Raw genomic sequence first — 13,442 nt, 5'->3', positions numbered from 1 at the left:
AATTATACAAAGATTTTTTTACACTTTCTAATGACAATGATTAATGTAGGGTACAGGGACCATACAAATGCACTCTTTGTCAAAATGCAAGCTATTAAATTCCAAGACTTGGTGAAGCTTAAAACAGCGCAAATAATGTATAAAGTCAGAAATAAATTGCTTCCCAAAGAAATCTGTAAATTGTTCATAGAAAGAGAAGGTGGGTATAACTTAAGAGGGAAATGGAATTTAAAAATACAAAGTGCTAGAACAACTTTAAGAACTATGTCAATCTCAATTGCAGGAGTTAAATTATGGAACAGTCTAACAGAAGAAATAAAAGACAGTCAAAACATAAAACAGTTTAAAGTAAAATATAAAAACCTAATTTTAAATAAGTATAAGAATGAAGAAAACGGGGTTAACCCAGGATGGTAATGTTGCTGGTAATGGTGTTGCGGTTCTTTTTTGGTTGTTTTTTTGTTTTTTTGTTTTGTTTTGGTTTGTTGTTTTTCCATAACTTGTGTATCTGCAAATATACACATTCTGTATTTTTCATATGAAAGAAACTATACTGTGGTGGGGCTTGCTAATTTCTTGTTTTTGATTTATGTATGTTATGTTTTGTTTTACTTCATATGTTTATATGTTTCATATGTTGTTTGTTTAATTTAAGACAAAAAAAAAATTAAATGAATGAGAGGTAAAACTTGAGGGGGTAGGGACAAATAAGTAAATACTTCAGCCTACTCCTTTTCAAACAAATAATGGAATGATATTTTGTAATGATTGTGAAGGCACATGTTTGAAATGTTTGAAATAAAAATGAACTGAACTGAACTGAACTGAACAACAATTAATTATATTTATTCAGTTTATGTTTGCACAATGCTCCTCTAACCCGGCTACTTAAAGTGTGGCTTCAAAAACATCACTGCATAGAAATATCACTGTAACACTGAGTTGGGTTGTCTGTACTTGTGCAAAGTTTTGAGCTTCGGTTGTAAAACGTTGTGACAGCTCCTTAACAATGTGCTTTGTTGTGTTGTGCTGACTGTAAGCCGTGTAGTCATAGCTCTTTCAGCAAGTGTCTGAACTTGTTTGTTTTTTAAAATACTGACAAATGTCAGCAGGTAGTCAAGGTGAGCCACATAAGGTAATATGCTAAGCAAATCTATGAACATGTTTGCATGCATAACTTAAAAACCTTTCTCTATTACAAGTGCAAATGAATTGCCAGAATTCATAAAAAGACAAAACATGGATTATAAATAATAAAACATAATATGAAACAAAAACAGACAGATGAAGGCATCGAATGAGGCGATAATAAGGGCATTAAAGACATGTAAAGAATCTTAAAGTTCACTTTCATTTTTTCCATTTCTTCTGGCTGGTGTAAGTGAGGTGCGGTATGGTTCAAAAGGAAACTAAAATTTGAACTTGTTGATGCATTTTTGCTGACTTTTATTATTCCAAACTTTTTTTCTTAAAACCTTTTTTTAGCTTCTACAGTAGGAAAGTTTGAGAATGACTGGATTAAAGTGATTAAAGTACATACAAGAACGCATAGGGGGTTTCTGTGTTTTTAAAGTAAGCCTGCTTGTTTTAGAAAAACAGTTTGTTTAGTTATTTTACTTTGTTTTTTTGCATGGGGTGGTTTTGGCAATGATCTTCCCACGCAGGGTGTTGTTCATTAACAGTTCTTATCTGTTTTCCGAAGAAGTGATTTCATCAGTGCTGCTGGTAAAGGCTCTGAAAGGCTGTTTTGCTTCAGGCCATAAAATAGTTATTTTAATAATAAAGACGAACATCCCAACAGTAAAAAAATAAAATAAAAGCCTAGCAGACAGGAGCCAGGGCTCTATTCCTGATCACTAAATTGGCAAATCATAGACAAATTGGTAAGTCACTGAAAATGTATTCTCCTGTGTACATTATTTTCCAGAAAGCGATCTTCTTCCCTTTCCCTACCAGACTCAGAGGAATTGACAAAGTTTCAGATTAAAAGTCCTTAACTCCTTCTGTCCTCAAGACTGTAGTAATATGCAGGGTAGTGGACATAAACCATGTTAGTCTCACCTTTTTTTCTTTCTTTTTTTACTAAATGCAAAAGTCTTGAGCCACAACTAATTTCTTTCTAATTTGGTTTCAAATTTTAAAGGGATTTATTCATTTGACTTAAATATTTGACTTAACTGACTGTGGCATCAGCAAATACTATTTACTATTTTTTCTGTGTTCTAGCAAGTTTTCAGTAGGTCAGAGTTTCAAGATTTTATATATTTATACAGTGTTACAGTTTGTAACAAAAGCTGCCAACTTCTGCTGTCAGGGTTAATTAAAATTAAAATTTAAAATTAAACACAAATAAAAAATGTAAATAACAGTAGAGCTTACTATTAGTCATGAAAATATGTGTTATGAAGAACAAAATTGTATTTTAAATCTGCTATTTACCCCAATTTTAATCCCTTTCTTTTTTTTTTAGTCACAAACATTTTTACTACAAAAATTATCAGTATTTGCATAAAGTTAATTTGTCTTCTGCTGACAGAACTTGGGTTAGTTTGTGTTTTAAATTTGTATTATAAATAAAAGTCACATGCCTCAAACCTGAAGGGAATGAATCTGATTCTTGGGCTGCTTTTTAGGTACAATTTTCAAAAATGCTTTCTAAATGAAGATACCACAAAAGCCGAAAAGAAAACACCATTCCATTTCTTGGCCGAGAAAGAATATCTATAAAGCTATATAACTCTAAATAAAATTGTGTACAATAAGGCACTCAAATCATTCATCATTAACTGATGGAAAACTATGAGTTTCTATTCATTTAGTTCTGTAATGACTTCATCCCGTCTTTACCACAATTGCAACAAAAGCATTGTCAAGTAGCTTTGGTAAGATCTGTAAGACCTGAAACACTGAAAGGCTTGTGTAGCCTATCCCCAACATTCTATACTTGTAACTGACTTCCACTAGAAGTCTGAACATGCCAGGCGCATTTTGGAAACACCTGTTGTGGTCTCTTAAGGTTTAGAACATCTGGACACAATGAGAAAAGGTACACTTCAAGACAAAAAGGTGCTGAAAGCCTCAACCAAACTCTTGGACTATATGTGTTTAGGTAAACATTTTAACAAGCACTAGATTAAAAACATTAAAACAAAAACTTTAAAAATATAATTCGTTTTAGACTTAGTTTGGATAATTGACCTGTACAGAGCCCCGCAAGTGACATTGGAGAAAAAAAAATAAAGATGAACTTTTGCAAGATCTCCCAAAACTTTTGCCATCTTGCAATTCTAATAATGTTGTATCATGTGCTAACTTGTGCACGCAAGGGCTCGGGTTACCACCATGAAACAAATAAGTCATGTGTGGCCTCTGTATTTTTTGCTGCATTTGATTTGAAGTAGAAATTCTGAATTTGTGTATAAAATTCATAAAGTCAGAGAAGCCATACGACCAAGATTTCACAATCCTATGACAGCTTTGCGTATAAACAGCAGGGAACCTGTAAAACTTGGAATCTGTACAGCTACTTCTGTGCATTTGAGACTCACTAAATAAATCATACACAGAACACTAACCATGTTCTATTTGTGAATATGAAGCGGTTTTAATCACACAAAAGGCCTTGTACTATATTAATGGTAATTGATGAATGATTGTACCTTGACATAGAGCATTTAAAAAGTTGCTTTTCCAACTTTACAAATGGAATGCAGTTAACTCTGAAGTGAGGTTACTCCAATGTGTGACATCCGGAGCAAATCAAACAACGCATTTGTCCTTGATTCCCTTGAATCAGTGCTGTGACTACATGTATTAGTCTTTATTGTCAACATTTAAATTGTCTGTATTAAAATACAATCAGTATTGTGTAACAATCTTTAGCCAGCCTTCGTTTGTTTCATATTTGGACATTTTTGTAATTTTTCTAAATCTTTTAGAAGAGAATTGTGTGTGGGGGATTTTCTTCATTTAAGCCATTTAACACTGACCTTGCAAAAATGCCTCCACCACTTGTGTCAGCTAACAGAACATATTTGGTAATTGTAGATATATTTTTATATATTTTTGTTGTTGTGTGGTTTGAGGGGGCGACCATGTCTGCTTGCCTTTCTGTAAATAGCCGCTTCAATCACAAAAGGTATCTAAATCAAGGTGTGTGTTGTGTGCGCACACAGACAAGTGAGCAAAAAATCTTAAATTGTCCCTTTAGACATTTTGTGGTGATTAGCCTGTTGCAAAAACCCATAATCTATTCCAATGTATTTAAGTGAACCTATAAAAGTTGCCCAAGATACAGTTACAAATACATATACTCACAGACACACAGATGCAATACAATACAATGCAATTCTATCTATTCTATTCTATTCTATATTATATAATATATTATAATACATAATATAATATCATAGACTAATTATGTTTTTAAATGTGATTTTACGTGATTTTTAGTTGGGGTTTTTTTCTTTTCTTTTCTAGCATCATTATAGGTTCTCAAGCAAGCGGGTACTGTTAGTCAAGGTGAAAACTGTACACACCCATACAGATACAGATAAAGATTACGATTACCTCATGGCTAGACGTATACAGCTGATTTATAAAGATATCCCTCCCACCGGTATCTCTCTGCCAAAGCTCACATTGGCATGCAGCTGAGTTTCTACTCAAGTGCATTCAAGTAGTAGTCTGCAACGAATTCACTTCAAAACTAGCCGTTCTGTGGATATAAAATGGAACTAATACACCCAATTCTACTTTTGATTCTGGTAAGGCTTAAGTATGTAAAACTACATGTAATCTTTTATTACTTCTGCCATAAATTTCAACACAAATATTTTAAAAATATGTCTAATTGTTTTACTAATTGTGTTTATGACGATTATGTCTGTCAACATTATACTGAGTTATAGCCAGTGTTTAAAGATTAAAAATCTGCTAAGAATATAATATAATATATAATATATATGATACTCATAAATATGCTGTGCTGCACATTTACTGCAAGAAATCTTTCCAGTGTGATCTTTTGCAGTGTTGGGGAGTCCACAGATCATCTTCACAACTTTTGCTGCGTCAAAAAAGAAACTGGATCATTAATTCCTTTACTATTGATGAAGGTTATCAGGGACCTTTCCCATATTCACTGGGCAAAGTGAGTGTATGCCTTAAAATGTAACACATATCATGAAATAAGGAAAGATAATTCCAAAATTCACTGCTCGTGTGTCTTATGTTTGATACAGATTGAGGTTGAGAAGGGCCTCGTTCTTTTTATGATACAAGGAGAAGGTGTCGATGAGGAACCAACGCAAGTGTTAGAAATCAATTCATATACAGGAGAAATAAAGGTCCTCCGTTCGGTGGACTACGAACAATATAAAACTCTTAAGGTAAGAAGAAATTTTAAAAAAATATCTAAATGGAAAGTAAAAGCTATGCATGGAGTGAGGTTTGATTATTTCATCTTTCCATTGCAGCTTAAATTTAAAGCACTTGACAGAGAAAAACATGAAATAGAGACACAGCTCGGGATTTATATAGAGATTTTGGACACAAACGACAACCCTCCAAAATTTCTGTTTGAAAAGTACACTTTCACCATAAAAGAGTCAACATCACAGGGTAATTTTCTCATTTGGAAAGAAATATTATTTAAATTACTAATGCTACGGTGTCAAAATTATGTTTTTGTGACAGTGAATCTAAACAAAATAATCATTATTTCCTTTTGATACTAACAGGCACTGAAGTGGGTAGAATTCAAGCAACAGATCAAGACATAAGTGAGATATATAACAAAGTTGACCTTAACATAGTTTCAGTCAAACCTAAACCTAAGGATCTTGAGTTCTACATCAAAGAGATCGATGAGACAGGCATTGGAGTCATTTCTTTTAAAGGATGTCTGGACCATGAGGTGAGAGAAATTACTGCTTGAAAAATTAAAACTTTCCATTTTAATCTTTCAACATGAATCTCCTCAAATTTCAATAGTACAACTAAATTCAATATTTTTGACATCCATTCAAGATGAGCAAAATTTTATTTTTCTCCATCAGACAGCTGAGAAATACACCATTATAGTGGAGGCCAAAGACAATGGAGAAAAACCGCTATCCACCTCCTGCACCATCATAATCAATATAGAAGATGGAAATAATCACCTTCCTGTCATCACACAGCAAACAGTTAGCAGTTACTTATTTCAGTCACAATAATTTATTCAATGAAAATCATTTCCTATTTTACATCTTCCTCTTTTGTGACCCAAGGGCCCAGAAAAAGTGAAAGAAGGACAGACAAATGTTCTTGTTTCACGTATACAAGTTCATGATGAAGACACCAGAGGAACCCCAGCATGGAGAGCCAAATATACAATCCAAGGAGACACAAACAACAACTTTAGAATAACTACAGATCCTGAGACAAACGATGGACTACTCCATGTGGAAAAGGTATTTTTGTGATTATGTTTACAGTAGACTAAACTTTCCAATCTAAGTAGTTCAAAACAGTCTCTGTGGTAAAAACCCTGTTGCATTTTTTAAATTAACCAACATAAGCTCTTTTTTATCTTCAAAAATTAGTATATAAAACACAGAAAAATATGAAAGAGATTTTCCTGGCCTGGCTTTTTATAGCAGATAACCTTAAAAATAATTTGAAGTAGAACAAAAATGGAAGAAAACCATGACTCAGCATATGAACATACCTGATGCTGCTAAAGTGAAGCAGAACAAAATTACAGTGGTTTTATTAGACACAGCTAAGCGTTTTGCAATTTCGCATAAGTTTAAAAAGTTTATATTTATTCAGTATTGAACAGCAGAAATGAGACTTTGTTGTCAGAAGTCATTTATATAAGAAAAAGCAGTGACCAACAGTGCTGTAAACAACAGTAGACTGCTTGGAAATAAGCAAGCAAATCATGCAGAAAACAGATTTGAGATGGGGAAACTGTTCTTGAAGTGCACTGAGAGAGAGAGAGCTGTGCAGGAAGTGTGATTTTATCATAGTGGAAGCAAAACAGCAAAAGTAAGAGGGAATTCATGACGATGTTTATGTAAAGTGAAATGTGAAGCGGCGAAGCATAGTTTTGATCTTCTTTTGCTGCTGGTTCAGTCTATTTTGGTTGGAGAGGGACAAAACCTACAGCTTTACAATCTAGTGCAAAAAAAGACAAAAACACAAAGCGCAGCCCCGACCTATCAGAATCTGTGAGCTGTCGACTTTCAGCACTGACTGTTTATGTGAAAGAAAGCCGAAATCTCACTCACTGTGATGCATCGGGTCCGCGCTCTGTGCGAGAGTCTTTTTGTGGAATCCATTTACCTGCTTTCATTTACTGTTTTAGCTGTTTTGTGGTTGCTGAAATAGTTTTGTGAGATTCTGGCATTTCTGGCAAAGTACATTTATATTTAAAAATCGATTCGGGATTTTAACAAATCGATATGGCTTTATTCAAGCTAAAAGCAATTTTAATCGGGTAGCAAACAGTTTTAACCAAAGCTATGATTTAAAAAGCCCTGGAAAAATATGATAAGTTATTGTTGGGTCTGCGCTTCCACAGGCCCCGCTGGTTTAGAAACCTATTCCCGTTAACGTCAAGCAAGGAAGCAAGATGAACAGCTTTTACTTGCTAGCAAGGGAGACTGGCGGTGGGAGCTGAACACTCCTCACCTGTCTCCTAGCCAGAATCAAATAAACAGCCTTCCTCGCAGCCTTTTATTTCCATGATTTACAAATTTAAGTAACACAATGACAACATTTAACAATTTGACTCCAACAGTTATGCTCTTTTACAGGCTTTAAACTATGAAGATGGTGCTCTGAAGAATATAGCTATCACTGTAGAGAATGAGATCCCCTATTATTCATGCAAAGTGGAAAAACGCAGCTCCATTGGTCTTTGGAAAGTAGTTACCATATCTGGTTCCGCTGCTACTGGGTCTGCAATGAGCTTCGTGGCTGGAGCAGTTGCATCCAGCCGTCAAGTGATCGTGGCTGTTGAGGATGTCAATGAGCCTCCAGTTTTTGACAAGACTTCCATAGAAACTGTGGTCACTGAGAATGTTAAGGAAGGCCAATACCTGGCAACACTCACAGCTAAAGACCCTGATGTTGCCAACAAAAACACATTTAAGTAAGTCTTGACAACTATACAACTACATGTCACTTCTACAAGACAAAAACATACAGCATTACTACATCAGTAGACACTTTGAAAATGACTAACAAACCATTTCAGATACATTATAGGACACGATCCAGCTGGTTGGATTAAAGTGGACCCTGACACTGGAAACATAACAACATCAAAGCCCTTGGATCGAGAGTCAGAGTTTGTTAAAGACAACATTTATGTAGTCACAATATGTGCTGTTGACGATGGTATGAATCGACAAGTATTTACATATTTGGCCAATTATTCATTTACATTTCCTCATTACATTTCTAAACAAGTTGCAATACTTTTTCATCACCAGGGAAACCACAAATGACAAGCACTGCAACTCTTAGTATCTATGTTAGAGATGACAATGATCATACTCCATACCTGGTTGTAAGCACAATTGAAATGTGCCAATCTGACGGACAATCCTTTGCCAACATCACAGCCTTGGACTCAGATGTTGAGCCCTACAGTGGCCCTTTCACCTTCAAGCTCCATGGAGATGTTGAGGGCAAGTGGAAGATTGACCCTGTCACTGGTAAGCTTTAGAGTCTGCAGATACTCAACCTTATATTACTCACAAAAACAATGTCACCTGTATTAAATATACTTCTAAGCCTCCTTTATATAAAAGTATAAGTAGTATATACATAGACTGCCACAATGACTGTTATACATCTGATTATGTATTCATTTTGGACACACAGGTTATTCAGTCAACTTGGTTAAAGAGCCTACAGTTCATTCCAATCACCATGAGCTGTCGCTAGAAGTTTCTGACCAACAGGGGAAATCAGCTTTCCACAACCTGTCAGTTACTGTTTGCAGCTGCTTAGACTCAGAAACCCCAAACTGTCATTTGAGGACATCTGGCACCACACTAGGAGCAGGGGGAGTGGGAATGATTTTTTTGGCCATGCTGCTGATCACAGGTTGGACACATGTTTCAAATATTTCCATCATTATAAATAAGATATCCTCATTTATATTTGTTGTTGTTATTTAAAAACGATTAAAATGTAATAATAAAAAAGGTCTAACAATAAGAAATAACTTTGACTTTAATAATAAGCTTTGGACTTCTTCAGGAAAAAAATGTAAATGAGTTTTCGATGGGTGTTTTTCAGTTAGATTTAAGTACTTATTTTTATACTTGTTAAGATTTTGAAAAACAGTTTTTTTTAAATATTTATTTAAAGTAAAAATAACAGAATTATAACAGCAATAAACATCTAGCATGTTTTGTATGTCATATATTTGTGTGTGTGGTCTTTATGCTCCAGGTTTGCTACTTTTGGCTCTTCTGATGTCCTGCAAAAAACAGATCTTGGAAATCAAAGAGGATTTATCTTCTGAACAACAACTGATGAAGTCTAACACTGAGAATCCAGGAACAGACTGTTCGGTAAATACATTTATCATAAATCACACTTACACACACACTCAAATGCTCACTCACACAGATATTTGTTGGTTTTTAAATTAAAGATTCATTTTGCCTGACTTTTTAAAAGTAATTATCCCTACTTCAGCAATTGTAATGACTGAAATTATGTAAACATAACTTCTCGTTTTTGGTATAAAAACCTTAAAACATCATTACTTTGTCAAGGTGGCCATTGTGAATCAGAATGGAAATGCGATGCAAGAAATATCTCAAGTTAAAACTGTGAAAATGAGTCCAGTAAGTGCTACAAAATATATATTATTGTAATAACTAGTTTGTAAAGAGCATTTTTGTAATATACCATGCATTGTGAGAAATATTTGATGTTTTTCAGGCGTTTCTTCTAAATGACTCAGAAACCAGCACAGAATTCCTCAAGTATCAAAAAGAAAGCTCGGTGGCACAACCTTTCATTCGTGGAAGCTTTATGCACATGGTACAGATATTATGATTACTGTTGTTTTATTTGTTATTATCACTAAGTAAACCTGTGATACTTAAACAGGTAGAAGTTAAGAATTTTGCTCATCATAATTTTCTGTTCATGAAATTTATCAAATCTCAGAAGTATTTAAATGCTTGATTTTTCAGTCACAGCGGGGATCAAACGTGGGAATGGGATATCACCAGGGACAATCTGTGAGTGGGGTATGTAATATTTCTTTTCATATGAAACCTTCTGAAAGTGCTGGACCACCTTTTCTGTCAGAACTGACTTAATTCTACAAGAAACCAGCATGAAATGATTTGAGATTTGTGACATGGTGCCTTATTTTGCTGGAAGCAGCCATCCAAATTTGGGTACACTGTGGTCATAAAGGGACAGACGTGGTCAGCAGTAATACTCAGGTAGGCTGTGGCATTTAAATGATGTTGACTTTGTCCTAAGGGGTCCAAAGTATACCAAGAAAATATCGCCCACGCCATTACATCACCCCCACCTGATTGAATCATTTCTATAAGGATGGATGAACCTGTGCTTAGATGTTGTTTATGCAACTGTTCCTATCATATACTTCACAACAGAAGCCAATACATCCAATGTTCTCTTGTCTGTTTTTGGTGAGCCTATGTAAAACATAGCCTCAGTTTCCTGTTTTTAGTTGACAAGAGTGACAGTGTGGTCATCTGCTGCTGCTGTAGCCCATTTGCTTCACAGTTGAGATGTAGGGTTAGTCCCCTGCTCTTTCAAGAAACTGTTTAGCCTTAGAACAAAAAACGAAGTCTTTATTTCTTTCGGGTTTTGGTCCTTTTTTTATGAGATTGATTGAAAACTAAAAAAGCACAGAACAATCTGCTGGCCTTGCTTTTTTACATTGTATGTTATCATAGACTTTAGCAAATGGATTCTTATTGAAATCATTTGTGCCAGGAAACAATGTCATGGTTTGATGTGTTTGTTTTGCGGTTTTTTCTTCAGCTGATGAATGAAGCAGTACATGGAGGATCACAAATGAACTCACTAACCTCACAGTACCGGGGGGAAGGATCAGGGTCAGCATTTATTCGTGGAACCATCATGCGGAAGGTACTGAGATTATTATTAGTATTAGTATAATTAGTAGTAGTAGTAGTATTGAGTACATCTGTTTGACGAAGTGGTTGTTAAGGATTTTGCTGGTTCTTGACATTTTGCTTTTCTGTGAAGTTTCAAAAGTATTAACCAGTTAATGCTTGATTTTTCCAGTCACTGGGAGCAATATCAAATAGTGGAATGAAACATCTCCAGTGGCAATCCAGGCATGGGGTAAAGCAACATGAGTCCTTTTGATGTTAAATTTTCCAGAACTATTTTATAATTTCCACTCACCAGCCACTTTGTTAGTTACACCTTGCAAGTACCCTTTTGTCGTCATAATGGGATGTATTCAACAAGGTGCTAGAAGTATACCTCAGAAATGTTGGTTCCTATTGATATGATAGTGTTTAACAAATTTTGCAGAAGTGCAAATCTCCAATTCCACCACATCCCATAGATGCTCTGCTGGATTGAGATCTGGAGACTGTGAATTAAAGTATGCCATTTGAGTATAGCGAAGTCATTGTTATGTTCAAGAAACCAGTTTTGGTGTTGCACATTATTTTACTGGAAGGAGCCATCAGAAGACTGTAGCCCATTGGTTTCAGGTTTCCCTGTTTCCATTAAGAGATGCACTTCTGCCTACCCTGGGAGGATCGAGTAGTTTTTACTGTTGCCATCCTAGCAACTCAAAGCTGTTCACCCGTCTCCCCATCACCCCTCTGCCAGTAACACTGAGTTGATGGAATGTGGTTGGCTAATTAGAAATGTGCATTAATGAGCAGTTGAACAGTTATTCCTAATGAAGTGGCTGTTGCATGCAATTCCTACTATGGAACAAATTTTGTTGTTAACAGGTATTGTCGATGTAACAACAGCCGCATATTACAGGATAGATAATAAAGATGAATATTGGCATTATTACATAATTGGAGATGATTATATACACATAATCCTGCTGCCAAATACTCATTAAAACACTGAATAACTGATAAAAATCCTTAATTCAAGTCAAAGACGGGAACACAGTTTTGTCGGGACAGAGAGCAGCCACTGTGTGTGCATATTATTATGCAAGTAGTATGCAAGTAGCATAATATATGCTACTTGGTTTAACTTGTGTAATGTGTTCTTCTTTAGTCCCTTGCTCTTTTATTTTTAAAAGGTTTTAAACACAGAAAAGTACAGTATCAACTGACAGCCTTGCTCTAACATGATCCAAGTATGATAGGCTTGGAGGACAAGCCTAATCATAATTAAAATGATTTCAACCATGAAATGCTGTCATTCTTTGACATTTGTTTGTTTGGTTTCTTTTCAGCTGATAGATGAAGCCGTACGTGGAGCATCACAAACCGGGTCAATAATCTCAGCTTTTCAAAGGGAAAGCTCAATGGCACAAGGTTTTACCCGTGGAAGCTTTATGCGCATGGTACAGAGATTTTTCTTTTAAAACTTGTACTTACTCTTGTTATCATTAAGTACATGTGTCATATTTAAATAGTCCGGTGTTAAGAATTTTGCTTAACTATTTAAATGCTTGATTTTTTCAGTCACTCGGAGGATCATCCAACAAAGGAACGGCACATCTGCAGGTTCAATCTAAGCATGGGGTAAAGCAACATTTTCTACAGTTTTGTCATTTATGGTCAACTACAAAGTCTTGTCTTACCTTAATTCCTATTTAAATTCTAATATAATAATATTTCAAAAAAGAAAATTCATACAACTTCCTGTTTCTACTTTTTAAGATTTATATGGGACTAGACCAACGAAACCAGCTACTAAATGAGGTAATACCAAAAAGGATAAATGCTCTCCAGGAACAAGGAAAGGAACTGGGCAATTATCTGCCTCGTGTATATAATGAGGAGGGAGACACAGAGCATAACTTTGAGCTTGATTCAATCTCCATTGCTGATGTTTCCTTTGACCCTGAAATGGATCTGTGTGACAAGTTCACTACTCTGGCCTCAGTCTGCATGCCTAGTGATGTCACCACAATACAGAAAATCCAAACAGCAACTCTTGTCCAAGAGGAAAGCCATGAACTAAACTGGCAGAAACTCACATTAAATGAGGTTTACATTTCACAATAAAGTCACCAGACCTCAAGTATAAGGTACAATATGAAAAGTCATAAATATTTATTCAGTTGTCTGGGAGCATGGTATGGTAAGATGCAGTGTCATGTCATAATGTTTACAATAAAGACTGGGTAATGCAAAAACTAATGCAGAGGGGTGAATATGGTATTTATCAAATCTGCTTATTTGCACTTTGGGAAACATACGATCAATTGT

The 13,442-nt window shown here is 35.2% G+C and overlaps 1 protein-coding gene across 1 annotated transcript; it reads left to right on the top strand.

The window, feature by feature from the left end:
• Window positions 1-4,730: 4,730 nt before the first annotated feature.
• On the top strand, window positions 4,731-13,238 carry LOC146610993 (cadherin-13-like). Its single transcript, XM_085345304.1, has 19 exons — window positions 4,731-4,766; window positions 5,018-5,152; window positions 5,244-5,390; window positions 5,478-5,622; window positions 5,742-5,917; window positions 6,060-6,188; window positions 6,273-6,455; window positions 7,806-8,143; window positions 8,249-8,391; window positions 8,487-8,711; window positions 8,881-9,105; window positions 9,457-9,578; window positions 9,786-9,857; window positions 9,955-10,056; window positions 10,212-10,268; window positions 11,041-11,148; window positions 11,308-11,367; window positions 12,461-12,571; window positions 12,891-13,238. Exons 1-19 carry the CDS (start codon window positions 4,731-4,733, stop codon window positions 13,236-13,238), a joined length of 2,862 nt encoding a protein of 953 aa, XP_085201430.1.
• Window positions 13,239-13,442: the final 204 nt, after the last annotated feature.

Source organism: Diplotaxodon limnothrissa, linkage group LG20, assembly GCF_057381915.1.
Source record: "Diplotaxodon limnothrissa isolate DT_005_m linkage group LG20, D_limnothrissa_male_GT1.1, whole genome shotgun sequence".
Classification (NCBI taxonomy): Eukaryota; Metazoa; Chordata; class Actinopteri; order Cichliformes; family Cichlidae; genus Diplotaxodon; species Diplotaxodon limnothrissa.
Note: the sequence above shows the minus strand (reverse complement) of the source record. Positions and strands in the feature narration are given on the sequence as shown.